Source organism: Tyto alba, unplaced genomic scaffold (assembly GCF_018691265.1).
Source record: "Tyto alba isolate M040663 unplaced genomic scaffold, T.alba_DEE_v4.0 Super-Scaffold_34, whole genome shotgun sequence".
NCBI lineage: Eukaryota > Metazoa > Chordata > Aves > Strigiformes > Tytonidae > Tyto > Tyto alba.
Genome location: NW_024881309.1, coordinates 3,520,930 through 3,536,575, shown reverse-complemented (window position 1 = coordinate 3,536,575; position 15,646 = coordinate 3,520,930). Strand labels below are relative to the sequence as shown.

At 42.1% G+C, this 15,646-nt stretch overlaps 2 protein-coding genes across 3 annotated transcripts; both read right to left on the bottom strand.

Moving 5' to 3' along the window:
• Nucleotides 1-22: 22 nt before the first annotated feature.
• GNRH1 (gonadotropin releasing hormone 1) lies at nt 23-3,426 on the bottom strand. Its single transcript, XM_009966684.3, has 3 exons — nt 3,247-3,426; nt 2,483-2,578; nt 23-453 (listed from the first exon to the last, which is right to left on the bottom strand). The coding sequence occupies exons 1-3, from the start codon at nt 3,385-3,387 to the stop codon at nt 412-414; spliced, it is 279 nt and encodes a 92-aa protein (XP_009964986.1). The 5' UTR covers nt 3,388-3,426; the 3' UTR covers nt 23-411.
• Nucleotides 3,427-6,627: 3,201 nt separating this feature from the next.
• On the bottom strand, nt 6,628-15,477 carry KCTD9 (potassium channel tetramerization domain containing 9). Of its 2 annotated transcripts, XM_032990014.2 has the most exons (12): nt 15,367-15,477; nt 14,156-14,277; nt 13,421-13,464; nt 13,162-13,258; nt 12,608-12,666; nt 11,916-12,044; nt 11,242-11,309; nt 11,043-11,138; nt 10,431-10,580; nt 9,961-10,066; nt 9,570-9,703; nt 6,628-8,780 (listed from the first exon to the last, which is right to left on the bottom strand). In XM_032990014.2, exons 1-12 carry the CDS (start codon nt 15,412-15,414, stop codon nt 8,664-8,666), a joined length of 1,170 nt encoding a protein of 389 aa, XP_032845905.2. In that variant the 5' UTR covers nt 15,415-15,477; the 3' UTR covers nt 6,628-8,663. The 2 variants fall into 2 exon arrangements, with proteins under 2 accessions (XP_032845905.2, XP_042657497.1); XM_042801563.1 differs by lacking the exon at nt 11,916-12,044.
• Nucleotides 15,478-15,646: the final 169 nt, after the last annotated feature.

Sequence of the window (15,646 nt, the reverse complement as noted above, 5' to 3'; positions counted from 1 at the left end):
TTTCATACACGGACTACTGAGGTGCGAGTGGAATTACATTCCAACGGTAAGTTTATTCTTGATTTTTAACAAAGTTGTGTTTCTGTTTTATCCAGAGACTAGTGAGATCAGGCAGTGCCTTTGTGCAGGCATTGTCTGTCCATGTGAAACAAAAGCTGTCACGTCCAAGTTTTCACTGCAGGACACAAAGCAGACCCTACGCTGCTGAGTCCCGGCCACTGGCCTGGAATGTGTTCCCTTTTACATATAAGCTAGTAATCTACACAACAATTATCTTCTGTTATTTAAATGCAGCTTCAGAGTATTTATTCACATAATGCAATCTAAGCAAAGGCCATTTGAAGAGGAATTGATTTTAACATAGCTTTGAAATTTTGTTCTGGGTCCGTTGTTCCGTTTGGCTTTGTGGATTTAAATCTTCTTTCGTCTAGCTTCTCCTTCGATCAGACTTTCCTGTAAACACACATCATATAGTTTTTCTAAAGAGAAAAAAAAACTTTGATGATGGAATCTTAAAGCCTGGTCAGATGCTAAAATATTCATACTGTGGTCTCCGCTGGAAGGAGGATTAGAATGACATAAATCTGACCCGACATGATCTCTCTGCCACCTGCCCGTGGAGCTGATCATACAGTATAATGTAACTGGCACTTAGAATGGCCCTTTTCATCCCAAAGTGCGTGACCAACCTTGCATCTGTTAATGGTCCACCCCTGCAGCAGTTCTTGGAGTGCAACCCCACAGCTGTTGAGCACTGCGCTTCGACAGCAGTTGAGGCCAAGCAGCACGAACTTGCACAAAGCATCAGTATGTAGAATGTCTCTGTGAGCTTAAGCAGTTGGCCGAGAGAGCAGAGACAAGAAAGCTGTGCTTGCAGAAGTACTGCGGGGTCATCGTGGAGTGGCACAGTTGCCCTGTTGCCATTCGCTGTGTCCTTAGTGCTGCTGGAATGGAAACCATGCTCCTGTGTCACATCCTGCTGATCTGGTCTCCTACGTGAATATTAATTTCTGTTCTTGCCTCTGAGTTGAAAGCCTGAGGTGTTTTGGGCAGATGCGCTGTCTGAATGTGTTATTTTTATTCCCTTACGTGTCTTAGCTAGGTGTATTTGTGTTTGTGCTCACTACCAACTTCTTTAGGAAATTATTAAGATAATTTGAAAAGCTTTTTCCGTGCAGGTGGACTGTTTCCAGACACCTCCCCTTTCATTGCAAAATATTCCTGTAGCAACTCCAGGAATGTGTTACATTGGAAAAGCTGCATGTGGAAAAATTTTAATTTGTTTTCAATGTTATTAAGCAGCTAGAAATAAGAAGACCACATAGTTCAGACTATTCTCCAGGAATAAGACATGCAAACTAAGCGTCTGATGCAGAGGCTTAGAAGTTTTTACACTTCTGTGCGAGATTACGAGCAGTTTCTGAGCAAACCTAAGAATCTGACTGCGGCAGAGGGGTGCCATCAGCTCTGCAAATCAAAGCCAAGTTTCCCTTGGTCAGCAAGAAGTATCAAGGACTCATTTCAAATATCCTGATAATTATTCTGGTATCTTTTCCTGCCTAACAATGTCTCTTGCAGGAGGAAAAGAATATGTCTTAACATATGAAGTTAGCGTTGGTGGCTATTCACTCTGCAGGCAGTGCCATTGGAAGCCAGAGTCATGGACAAAGATTCCATTTGATGTTCAGTACAAGTAGGATTGCAGCTGACCTAACACATACATTGTTTAGGTAGTTTCTGCATGAAAATCCAATGGAAGTCAGACTCTGACCTGTCTGCATTACTGTTACTGAGCTTATGAGCCTTTATTCAGGCCAGATTCCTCAGCAAAAGGCAAGAGTGCTTGACAATTGACACTTGACACTTTTGGTCTTGGCTTCAAAAATGAAGTACAGATTGAGTGTTTCGGCTTCTAGGACAGCTCAGAGACACTTCCCAGAAAGTGGTGACCATCTGGTCCAATCAAGGTGTTGCTATATTAATTAAAGAGCACATTTTTGCCTGAGAGTATTCTTTCTATGGCAGTTAGCTTGTATGTGAAGTCTCGGCTGTCATTGCCTTAGAGCATCTAATGGAAAATGCATTTCCCAGTCTGGGGACCTTGGGAGCAGCAGCTTCCATATGGCTTGATCCTTCAGCTGGCGGAGCGCGCCTTTGAAGTTAAGCATCTGCGAATGCTGCATAGATTTGTATTAAGGTAGAATGTGTTTGACTTTATTTTGTTTTTAATTTAGTGAGTAATGACATTGCTACAAGGGGAGCATAAAATAATGTAGTCCTATCCTAGAACTTCAACTCTGAGGTACTTGAGAGTGATGCAGGTAATGAGGGCAGAGCCAATATTGCCACATGGGAACTAAACTTACATGCCTCTTCCTCCTCCTCCTTCACCACCTTTTTTCTCTTCCCTCCATGTACTTTCCCAGCCTGGACCGGTCCCCTAATTTTCCCACAGTGATAAAAGAAAAGGCATGTTACTTACCACGGCTTCCTGCAGATCACTCAACCTGGAATGCTGAGAGGAGCCCGGGCATTCGCTCTTCTGTGCTTGCCCTAATTTTTCCATTTCGTTTGCAGTCTGAATTGGGAAGTGAAACAGCCTTCATGAAAGGAGATTTTTCTGCTAAAGCAACTCTACCCTAGGTACAGATGAAGATGAAACTGTTCCACTGCACAGCTTACACCCACCTCCTTCCCAGGTGAGGTGCTTGTGCTACAGCCAACTTAAAATCAGGAGGCAGGATCTGCTGTTGCGAGGGACTATACATGAAGTATTGGAAAGGATGGGAAAACACTGGTGGACAGAACCTTCCACATCTGCTTTGTCACTTAATTGCTTACCATCTCATTACATGACAGCTGCCCCTTGCCACATTCTCAGGGAAGTGGATGAATGTTGTCATTAAACAGCCCAGCCGAGGAGTGGCTGCAACTTTGGGAGAGAATGAAATTGGGTTTAACCTGGAACTCAGGCTTCCACCTCTCCTTTAGAGCAGGCTGCCCAAGCTCTCTGTCCACAGAAGGCACCACTGTTCTTTATCCAAGGCTGTCAAATGTCATCTCACCCTCATGCTAATTACTTTCCAATTACTACTTTAAAAAAATGTGTGTGTGTGCATGTACATATGTATGTATATTTTGGGGGAAAGAGAGGTACACATAGATAGTAAAGCCTATGCCACCTCTTTTTTGCAGATAAGGGATCCTAGCTAAAACAACAGGATGGTTTTACAGTCTAGAACCTACCTCTTGAAATGATTCTACCAGGTTTTCAGCGTTCCTTTTTCCTCCTGGTTGCAGGCCGTAGGACCAGTGTTGAGCCAAGCAGATTTCCACAGACATGACAAACAGGAGGACACTGACGAAGATCTTCCTGGACTTCTCCATCCTGTGAAAGAACAAAACATCTTTCTGATCATTATGACATTACAGCTCCATTTTTTTATCTTACAGAATTATGAAAATGTTACATTTCTGGATCTCCAGTTCTGATTTTCTGCACCCCAGTGGCATTGTGGCTGTGTGTGAGCCACAGCTGGATTTTGAGCATCTCGGAGTGTGGATTAGCTCATTATAAAGAGATTTAACATCTGAAAAATTTGGATGAAGATCTGAATTAGGATTTTTGAACACCCTGTCAGAGTTTTAGGAATGTCTGGACCTCAAAGGTTCCATGAAAGTCCCTGTTGATATTTGACAGATGTGTTTAGCCCGTTCTAATGTCCCTGCTCCTTAAAAAGTGCCCTTTGCAGTCTCTTCTAATGCGAGTTTCTTCTAATACAAGCATCTGTAAGCACTGTAAAAAGGGAATATGGTATGTTGTTCGAGCACATTACCCGCTTGCCGAGAGAGGCTGCAGAATGACTCCAACTCTTCACCGTTTGCAAATGTCCTGCCAGTACGCTTGTCATCTCACTTTATATACACAACCACCCCAACACCAAACCTTTCACAGCAGGTAACTTTATCTAATTCTATCTCACAGGCTGCAATTTTGTTCTTAAAATTGCTATAATGCAGCAGAAGTAAAGCACATAATTGGAACACCCCTGGTGTAGCTATTAAATTCAGCTGTTTTCTCTAAGAACCATAAAAGTAACAGCCTTTCTTTTAAGAGGCTGTAAATCTGACATTCAAACCTGACTGACTGCTGTTGCCGGGTGGAAAACACGGAGTCTTTTCTTTCAGTGACTTCTCATTTTTAAGTAAAAGTTCTGGGGTGAGTTTGAATTTGTTGAGAGGCGGTTACAGGAGTTGAAACGGCTGAGGACTTCAGCTCAGTCTGTATCGGGAGCGAAGGAAGCAGACTTCTGGTGCATAAACAAGAGCTGGTGGTTGCACAAGGGCACAGAGCGTTTTGCGTGCTCCTTTCAATGTCCTCAATGTTTAAATTAAAGTGCCTTGCTATTCTTTGCTCTATAAAATGCAAAGTAGTATTAAACTGATCAGATGAACGAGTACATTAGATTGTAAACAGGCTTTGTTGTCACGGTGGAATCTCTGACAGGAGTAGGACTCCCTGACTCTGCTAGTGTCCTGCATTTGTATGTACATGTATGTGTGCGTGTGCGTATGCATGGTCTTCATCCTTGAGAGTTTATACGCTGCAGTTTTATAAAGGAGTTGATAACTATTTGCATGCAGGGGTTACATTCAGTAATTTTGACTACAGAAATCTAATTTTTTTTTTACCCACCTGGCAGCTATTGTGACTTGTTACCCACTGGTGTGTGTGCAATTGAATGTATCACGTTTAATGTTCTTCAGACAGTCTGTCTTCCTGATCCCCTGACCTCTTTGAGATTCATGGATTAAAAGTAACGTAATAAGTAAATAATTTAAGGAGGATTTAGTGACTAACAAAGAGTAATTCTTCCTGCTCTAATGCTCCTCCTACTCATGGCAAGAGTAGCCAACATTTAACTGATAAACTGATCAAGCTGTGAAAATCGTTCGTTCCAGGGGGAGAAATGTTACTTCAGCGTACAGAAGTGAGCTTTTCCCGTAGCAGTGTTTTAACATTCCTTCCTTCCCTGATGAGCCTAGCAAAAATTAAGGTTATTTAAAGGTAAATAGAAGATTTTTTGTTCATCTGGAGGGATGACATTTAAAGGCGCTTAGCCCGATAATTGCACCTTTTATTATTAACCCACCATTTTAAGCTAAGCCTAACGACAGCCTACCCTTCACATCTTTCCACAACTCTGTTTCTCCACAGGTTTCTGCTGTAGTGACAAAGCTTCACCTACCAAAGCTCCCCGGGAAGGGCATGCGACTGCGCTGGTTAGCGAGCGGGTCCACGGCGTCTCTTAAACTCTAGGCTACAGTTGTGAGTTACATAAAGCAGTTGGGAGGTTAAGAAAAAAGTTTACAGCTGTTTCTGTTTGCCCACAAATGCTTTTAGGGGCCTGTGTAACAGAAACCAACAAACTGATTTCGGCAGAGGCCGAGCCTGAATGGAAGCTAGATCCAGGGTTGGGGAGTGCTTCAGTCTGGGCCGGCTTTGTGCTCTCAAAAAAAAAAAATCAAAGTCTGAAGCTGGGTTTTTGTCACGGGAGCTCTCTTTACTTTTCAGACACAGGAATATGGTTGATGTAGACTTTTCAGAAGAGCTCCCAGACCTTCAAGTGTGCCAGTTGTTCTGGTTTGGGGAGAGAAATCTTAATGCCCGCCAGTGCTGTTAAGTACCTACCTGGAAGTCAAGGACTTGTCAGAAAAATTGGGGTTTGTAGATTCCCATTCCAAGAACCAAGACCTCTCTCAGCAGCAGCGCTGGGAAGGCAGATCCCAACCTCTGCAGTCTCTTAGGCTTTTTAGACTGCATTCCTAACCCCAAGCAGTGTGTGCTGGAGGCGAGAAACTGAAGAACAAACTAGATTTTTTCCAATTTGGGGCTCAGGGTGCTCTACAGCACACATGCAGATGTGCTGTATTTGTATTATCACTTGTGCCACAGACTTTATTAGACAGAAATCATGAGCACTCTCTAGACCAAAATCAAGGACGTTTTTTTTTCTTCCAGGAGTGCTTTAGCACTTCCTTATTACATGAGACAGAGTTTAGCTGCTTGTGCTGTGTGATGATCTGTAACGTGGAAAGTATTTTAAATAGCACACATACCTATGTAAATTGTGATTAATGACTTCTAACATTTTATTAAACAAAGAAAAGCTGAAAAGGGTTGCAGATGGATGACAAGTCAGCAAACCCCCATGGAAGTTCTCAAACTGAACGTATCAGAAACACTGCAGCAATCCCCCCGGCACCAGGTACACTGACTTTTCTTCCTGCAGGTAAGCTTTACACTCAAAAGCAAAAATTTGCTTTCTGCCATAGTGCAAAGTACCTGTGCAGGAGGAATAACATCTAAAACAGTCTTCTCCTGAAGTCGGTACTCAAGCAGGGGTAATTCCTAGTTTACAAGTAGCCCACTTGAGAAAGCGCTTGTTACCTACAAGTCCTGGCTAAGGTGACAGTCAAGGGCGCACAGAGGGCAAACCCAACTTCAGCTACAAAAAAAGTTTGTATACAAGGAGCTATCCAAGTTAAAAGTTGTGTTCTCTTCTAACTTGCTGTCACATATAAGCCACATAAGATTGTTTTTTTCAGTGAAGACAACCAAAACACTTTTATATTTCGCACTTTTATTAATGCAATTTCAATTAGGCTGGAACGTGCAACTTCTGAATAGGCCACTTGGGGCTATTCGTACAGCTGTGTCATAGCAAAAGAGGTACCTTCAATTCATCTGTGAATGAATGATGCCACATGCTGTGATTATTCAAAACATAGTGCTTCAGTGAAAGTTCAAATATATTTTATACACAGTGATTATGAAAATAGATTTTTCCATACAATATTTTACTTCTGCCAGCTACAAAATATGATAAAGAAAAATAATTCATTTATTTCTCTAGCCCTAGGAATCTTCTTCTACTGCAACATACACATCACTCTCAGTGAAAGCGATGAGGTGGGAGCAAGGACTCCAAAAATCACACTGAAAGATTTCCCTTGAATCTATAGGTGTATTTCACTGAGGATACGGTGTTGTCCTGGAGCCAGATCAAGAGGCCTGGGAATCCAAAGGAAATAAAAATCCCAATTCTGAACCCCATTGCTGTGGGATTTTTAGTCCCAGAAGTTCATGTTATATGCCTGAGTCAACCCAACTCAAAAATAAGGGAGAATCCTGCAATTCCCCCCAAACAAATCATATACTGGTCCTGAACTAATCTTTTCTAGATTGATGGCAAAGCAGCATTTTCATAACAACTGCTGAGACGACTTCTGTTGAGAGGACAGGAAGTCTGCACTGCACATAAAGACAAGCCACCGAAGTAACTGTGGAACCCAAACTGCTACTAAGTGTCCCATTCTGTAAGTTGTAGGATACATTGGCTCTTAACTTCCAGTAATAGCTGTATTTCCTTAGATTCAAGGTTAGTTTTAACTTTGGGGTATTTTAAGTAAGCATCTGAGGTAAGAGTTCTTGATGCACCTTTCTTTTTTTTGGTATAGTTTCTTTCTGTGCTTTTTGATTGCATACAAAATAAAAGTTGTGTTAGATGAGAACTAGATTGATACTACAGTGGAATCAGCTTATTAAATGAAGTGCACCACCACTCAAGAGATGCTGTGAGGCTTTCTGCACCGCCCAAGTCACAGAGTTCCCTAGTTGCTCACCAGTAAAGCAGCTGTGGAAAGGGCACTTTGCGCTACGCAAGATGCTTTTACAGCCACTTTAAGCAGGCCCAAAGTGCACTAACATCTGGCTGGGAAGGGATTATGCCCACGCTTTCAAGGATAAACGTGTACACGAGTATTTGCATAGTACATCGAGGGGAAACAGGTGCCATTTATTCATTTACTGGAGTAATGACGGGAGGACGGAGCGGGTGCTGCGGCCCCGGTGCTCGTCTCTGCTTTGGTGACAGTTTTGTATTTTCCTATGTACATTTAATTCCCCACAATGAATGAAAAAATCTACAGGTACTCCAGGTTGGAGCAGTTAGGATATTTGAAAGCAAGAGAATTCTTCTTACCAGCCATGATTGATAGTGCTGTTCTATACCTGCATTCGAACTACTCCTAGGCAATATATTACCTATGATGACAGATAACGACTGTTTTCACCCCAGAAGAAAAGAGTACCTGAAAACATCCTGTGGACATTGTCTAAACCACATCTGTCTCTTAATACACTGTGCACGAACGCATCAACTAACTGTAAATACACTTAGTCTAACTGTAAACCTGAACTTTGTTGCTACTATACATTAATAACATTTTCTATTTATATTGCAGCTACAATTTAATAAATAGAATTGCATATATTGTGCTTGATAAATTAAAATGCATTCCAAAGTGAGGCAATGCTAAACAATGAATCTATTTAATGCTCCCCCCCCCCAAACCAGCAACACATTCTGGTTCTAGAAGCAGCCCACTTCCTCACTCTGTTCGCTAAGGTAGACACACTGTCCCTTTCTACCTCTCAAACAACAGCTCCCTCTGCCCAGAAGTGATCAAAGAAGAGTTTACTTAGGCACTACTGCAAATTTAAGTTGTCTAATAACCATTACTCTAACTTAATAAGGGGAGGAGGTGAAGAAAGTCACAATAAATGTTTTGATTCCTTCTTCTTCGGAATATTCTCTTCCCTATCTGACGCTTTGAGACATGTGCAAAGGTGTCAGCATCTCTTCAAAGATAGCTCCTTTTACATTAGATCCCCTCAAATTAGCTTCTTGTAGATCACAACCTGACAGATCACAATTCTAAAGGGTAAAAGAAAATAAATGTTAATTGAATATACCCCAGAAGTTAGTTCAAAGCTTTACCTTAACTACATTTATACCAAAATAACATATACTTCCATAAATTTCAGTGTAAACTTCCAGTCTATCACTTAAGAGTTTTAGTTGCTTCTTGTAAGAGAATAGTTCCTTTTCACAGTAACAGCTGGATTTATTTTTAAGTTGCCTTACACTCTTTATATCAAATTATCTTCCAGGAGTTACTAACGCTTGCTGAACAAAGCAAGAAAGAAGCTGCCTCTTGTAATCTCACCAGACATTACTCCAAATACTTCTCTAGTACTTGAGGAAGAACAGCCATGTATGCAGCTTGTAAAACCAGCTAGTTTCTAACTAATAGACAGCAGTGTATCACGTGCCACCAGCCAGGTAAGATTCCATCATTACTCTACAAATGATGTCCCGCCAAAAAAACCCAACCCACAAACCTAGGCAACTGTATTTCTCTTCAGTCTTTCCGTGATGGCATGGTCTCACACTCTGAGTTAAGTTCAGCAGTATTTCCATGCATCACTTCTGAGTTGATACAAGCCATTCCTGTGGCTCTGAGGTGCTGGCAAAGCCAAGACACTAAACTGGCCTTCCAAACCGAGGCCAGAATGAAAGGCGAGTCATGAGATCATCCATAGCTCACCAAGACTGAAAAAAGAATACTTCACTGTCTAGTCTGAAGCTATAGAACTCAGCCAAAAGTCAGCAATCCCCCAAAATCAGTTGACTAGTTAGTATATAAAATGAATCATAACTCACTTCCAAATCAGTTCCTGCCAAAGTTGCTCCTCTAAGATTACAGTTTTTTAGTTTTGCATTTTTCAGTGTTGCAACTCTTAGATTTATCCCTGTCATCTGACTGCCTTCCATGTCAACACCTTTCAGGTTAGCACCTAAAACACACAAAGAGCAGTTTTATTGGGAAAAAGAATCAGAAACACAGTAGCTCCAGAGTGATGCTTCCTCACAGCCATGTAAGTTGGTAGAGGTCAAGGTAGAACTTGGAATTTAATGACTATGGTCACACACTCCGTCTGGTATTTTTGGCTTCATCTCATGAAAACATGGACTGTACAAACCACAGCTAAGCCTTTCACACGCCATGTAGATTTACAAACACACAATTCAGTCTCCACAGGCAAAAACTTACCTTCCAAATTAGCTTTAAGGCCTGATGGATCTTCAAAATTGCACCCTTTTAGAGACGCTCCTTCTGCGTTGGAACACAGCATCTTTACCCCTTGGAGGTTTGCACACTGACAGAGACAGACGTGTCGGTGAGATTGCAAAGGTGAACAATACCAAAAGTGATCAGAGTATAGTTTTCATTTCTGTTTTGGAAATGAATCCCATTAAAGCACAGCAGCCTTGTTACTGTCAGGAAGTGGAAGAACTTGCTATACTATCACTTTTGTATCATCAGGAAGGCAGATAATTCTCACCGACTGCTTTTTATTCTCCTTATGATAGATCACTTCAAAAGCTTTTAGAAGCTAACTAGAACGACTGCAGAAAACATTAAAGAACTACATGTTTTACACTTATCTGCTTGTTCCAATCCCTCTTCCCTTAAAATAACTAAAGGATAGCCCAGACCTTCCAAGATGCAACAATTCTTACATCAAGCACGGATCCAGAGAGGTCAGCTCTTTCCAGATTTGCACAGCACAGGTTGGCATGTGCTAGGTTGCAACGGCTTAGGTTAGCCATCTTGAAGTTTATGTATCGAAGATCTAGACGTGAAAGATCCGCTCCACTGAAATTGAGACCCTAAAACCAAAATAAACCCCAAAAAGTTACAGAAGATGAGGTGTAGCTCTGAACACAACACAGTTAACAGAATCGTGTATACGTACATGTGCATGTAAATATACACAGAGATAAAGATACACACACACAGGACCATCTATTTTACTACATAAGACTAATGAAATGTAAGTGTAAAGTTATCAAGCATCGTCCTTGGTTATACTAGTGCATTTTACATTTAAACAGAATAGCTTAACAAAATCCTCCCCCAGGAAACCTTCAACCTAAAGAAGGAAAGCAGAGCCAGCAGTGCGCTTCAATTTCACATTAAGGTCGCTCTGCCACAGCTTGGAATCAACACTCAATTAAAAAGCAGGGGGGAAGCACACAGTGTTTGCATTTCATGTTGTCACATGATGCCACAGGGTATTTCACCACCAGACACCGACACGACAGAGCAAGACAAAGTCTGGATTTTCACACCTGACATCGCAGCTCAGACTTGGTTGGGGTTGCCAGTAGGAATCGGACAAACTCCTTTCGGGATATAGGAGAATGATCCTCAGCTGGCTGTGAATTCTGTTGAGAGAGTTGTTTAAAAGCTAATACAGATAGGACTAAATTATATACTGCCTGGAAGAACAAGCCATATGCATTCATGTATTAAAAAAAAACAAGTTACCTTAATAGCTATTTCTAGATGTTCAATTAGTGAATCGATACCAAAAAACCTGGCTTCTTCCAACACACCTACCAAAACAAAGCAGTATTTGTTATTTACACAGAGTCGTTAAACAAGAGGGCACTCTGCCTCCCTTACTGGAGAAGATTGTGTATAGCCAGAAACTGGGTTAATCCATCCTTACTACTGGAGGAGCACCAATTCAATCGACTTTCCCTACTTGTTACACCTCGTACACATTTTAGCTACACTAACAAAGATGAACAGATCACTTGTCGAGGTTTAAGGAGTCTCGAAGAAATGCCTATGCTAATAAAACTGACAACCACATACGTTGTATTAGATATAACTGCATAGAGGAAAAGTGAGCTTGCTTGCAGCTAAAAGGAAAAAATAACTCAGGAAGGATGTTTCCCATACCAGTATTAGGTTAGAGATACCAAATCCAGAAGGAAGAATTTTTAACGCTCTCAAGACAAATAAGTTCAGACACTGTATCTTCATTAAACCAAGCATGTGGAATTGCAATGCTTGAGAATAAATTCACCAACTAAAAATCCCAAACATTTAGATGAGCGTACAGAAGGCCCACTGACTTTATCATGTTTACCTGAGGGCAAAGTTTAATTTCTAAAGAGTAATAATTTAGGAGACGTCATACAGGTAATACCTACCTAGCAAATTAATGCCATCATTTACAATGAGCTGTCCGTGACGCAAATAGTTCAAAATTGGCTCAAAATACTCTGGACTGCGGTCAATTAGGAATGCTCCTCTATGATCTTGCTTATTTCCCCAAGCATCTGTTTCCACAACATATATATAATTAAATTTGATGTATTAATAGAAGAGCATTTGCTTCAGTTTCAGATTTTTACTACCAAAGGGGACTGGATTATGAAACGTTCCACTTGAAAGGGTGTTTCTTAGAGAAAAGGAAAAAAATAAGAGGGGGGAGGGGGAAGTCCCCCTACAACAAACTCACTCCTGCTACAAACAACTAAAACACTTTATCACATACATAAGAATCATTGCTAGAATAAAAGCAGCATGAAGACTTTAGTTTCCTAAAGGCTGTCACATACAGCATTTGCCCATTGACAAAACTGAGCAAGATACAACAATAAGATGATAATCTAAAAATCAAAGACCCCAAAATATTAACTATGGATGAAAGTTATATTTTCAGTTTGTGAGATGATAAACATTACATGGGCAATGGAGAAATAAACAACTATTAAATAAATAATTATATGTTCTGCTTTGATACTTCAACATATGAACGAGAGTCTCAACTTGAAGGTGCCTTTGGCCTCTTTTGCTAATTTGTTAGCTTATAAAATAAAGTTTATTTCAATATACTAACCTTTATCTTTAAACATGTGGGCCAGCATACTGTCAGGTTCTTTATTAACCAAAGTGCTCCTAGAAAACAAAGGCAGCACAATTTTATTTTTAAAACGGAATGCCTTCCTCAAGAGACAAACTTGCCTGTTGGTGTCTTTTCTGCCCTCGGTGTGTGATATGCATTCCCAAAGCTACAACACTGTTCTGATTTAATTACATATAGTGTGATAACAAAACACATTTCTGACCTGAGGTATCATAAAGGTATTTTAAATACAAAGCACTTTGTTAACTGAAACATTCCAAGGATAAATCCAGGCCTGTTCAGGCTTTTCACCAGTTTTACTTCATATGTGAACTGTTTTAAGAATCAATTTGCTTCAGAATCGTGGTAGCAAATATGAAATAAGGAGAAAGTTGCACAAGTCAAAGACCTCCTACTCCACAGTAAGTTATTATTCTAGCTCTTTTGCAAGAGAATCTGGAGCCTCGCCAACTGAATGTACACTACCAGCTGCGAAAACTACTGAAATCAACGCCTTTAAGAGCAAAATGAACTAGCTGCATTTTTACCGTGTAGTGGTGAAGTATCGGCCTCCAACATTGAGAGTTAACCAATCTGTGTGTGACCCTGTTAGTTCTTCATGAGGTCTCCCATCGGTCTGAGGATCTACACAGATGAGGAAGACACAGTAATTATTAGAAAAAATGTGAATATTTCTCAATCCTCCATACAGTAAGAGGCATCTTCTGAAACCACCACAGAATAAAATTTTAGATTTATATTAAAGCAAAAGTAAACCTGTTCCACATAAGAATTGCAGAGACTTACCAATGAATGGTTCCCCTTCACAGACAAACAAAACATCATCATCCCTGAAAGGTGAAGAAGAGAAAGATGAACAAAAAATTCTGCTTAATTGGGCAGGTTTCGCACTGTCACTTATATGAACAAAAAATTATGCTTATTTTTTTGTTCATATAAGTGACAGTGCGAAACCTGCCCAATTAGTTTCAGGTAAACGATCATCATTTGCCATTAGTTAGAACTTCAGTATCTGATTTTTATCTTAATTTTGCAGGTTCCAGTGGACTGTAGTATGACTGACTTCACCACAGAGCTTCAACCAGGTAGGGATCACTTGTTACTCTACCAATTTAGTTTCATAAAATAGTCTTTTTTCTCTGCACTCTTGGGAGTATTCCCTGCGGCCAAAGCAATGCTATAGTTTGTCTCCTTTTCAAAAAAACCTCATCCAAGTGCTGACTAAAATAGTGGGATTTTCCTGGTATATACATTGCATTGTGAATCAACACAGGAGGATGTTAAAAAGCATAAAATGCAGCTTGTATCAAGTTCTGATTCATCAAGACAGAAATGCTTTGAAGTTCAAAAGACTGTATTATTTTTCCTTGAGGCATGAAAGCACCTTTGGGTATACTGCCTGGCAACGATAAGATCTGTTTTTAAGGAACACACTGGTTATTGACTAAGGTCAGAGGATTAATAGGCTAGTAACTCTTTTAATCCCCATCTGTGATTTGACTTTTATTGGATAAACCTTACCTAATCAAAGCGATATCATCAATGAGTCCACCTTTTCCATTGTAAACACTGGTCGCTTTTATTCCAAGCTTATTACTAGCCACAGACAGCAAATCTGATAAAGTCCCATACACAGCCACAACCTGTGGAAGAGAGGTAGCTATAGGCACCCTGTGCAGATAGCTTCTGCCATTTCAAGCTTGTTACCAGGGCTACCAGTATCTTCTTCTGCAGGGAGGAAGGTATATATGGATCTTTACCGAAAAAAGGAAACAAAAGTTGACGTTAGAAACATAGCTGCCTTAAAATGGGGTGATTTGCACATCTCTCAGCCAAGACTCAACATACCAAGGTGGCAGCAGTAGTTAAAAATGAATGCTGGTACTACAGGAGTATTATGATTCCAGTTTTTACTTCTCTAAAGAAAGACTGCTCTCTGTTCGGTTCCAAGTCTCTCCCGAGTTTATTTACCTCTCTAAAACCAAAAATTACACTACCACCTTATTAACTGTCTTCACTCAATATATGGATGGGAAAAATCACAGCTCATGGGCAACATTTTGCACAACTGCATCACAAGGCCTTTGACTGGACTATTTCTGCACTGGTTGGGCCCAGAAACCTGAACTATTTTCACTCTTGAGCCATTGCTACGTAGGTTTTAAACGAGCCAGCAGGAGTCTAAACAATTTTACTGGCTACTCAACAGAAAGCGCACAACGCAGCATCAGACACGGCGGAGTCCTGCCATCCTGCCGCAGGTAACCCACACGCTTCCCACCGTTACCCAGGACGTGCGCAGCAGGACCTGATTCAATAACGATACGAAGGCGACTTTCACTGCGATTCCAGTGAGAAGTTTCGGGCCTGTGGCGATTCCCCTCAGCGCTCCCCGGCAGCCGCGGAGGGGACACCCCGGCCGCAGGAGGAGCAGGCCCGGCAGCCGCCTGCGAGGCCGGGGAGGGGGCAGCGGGGCGCCTCAGCCGAGCCCCGGGCACCGCGGCCCTCAGGGGCGGCTGAGGGCTCCCCCTCGGCGCCGACCCACAGGCGGGAACCGAGTCCCGAAGCGGCGGGAGCCAAAACACGGACACCGCGGTGTTTCGCTAACCCTCTACCCCCCCCCCGCCCCGCCAGCTACTGAGGCGAGAGAAAGGGAGGAGGGATTACTCTGAGGGAGAAGAGGGGGCGAGGAGCGGGCGGCTGGACCCCGACCCCCCCTCCCCGCCCCTCACCTTCCCGTTCCGGGGGCTGCCGTTAACGAACAGCGTGACCCGCCTCATGCTGCTGCGGCGGCGGCAGCCCGCGCCCTCCTGCCGAACCCGGAAGGCAGCGGTCGCTGAGCGACATGAGCCACGGCCAATCGCGGCCCAGCCAGCTGCCCAATAGGCAGCACGCCCCGCCGCAGTGGCGGGGCAAAGGCGGGGAGGGATGGGCGGGGAAATGCCCACGGAGCGGCTGGCCGGCAGCCAATCGAGAGGAACAGATCCCGATATTATCGTGAGTTGAGGCAGT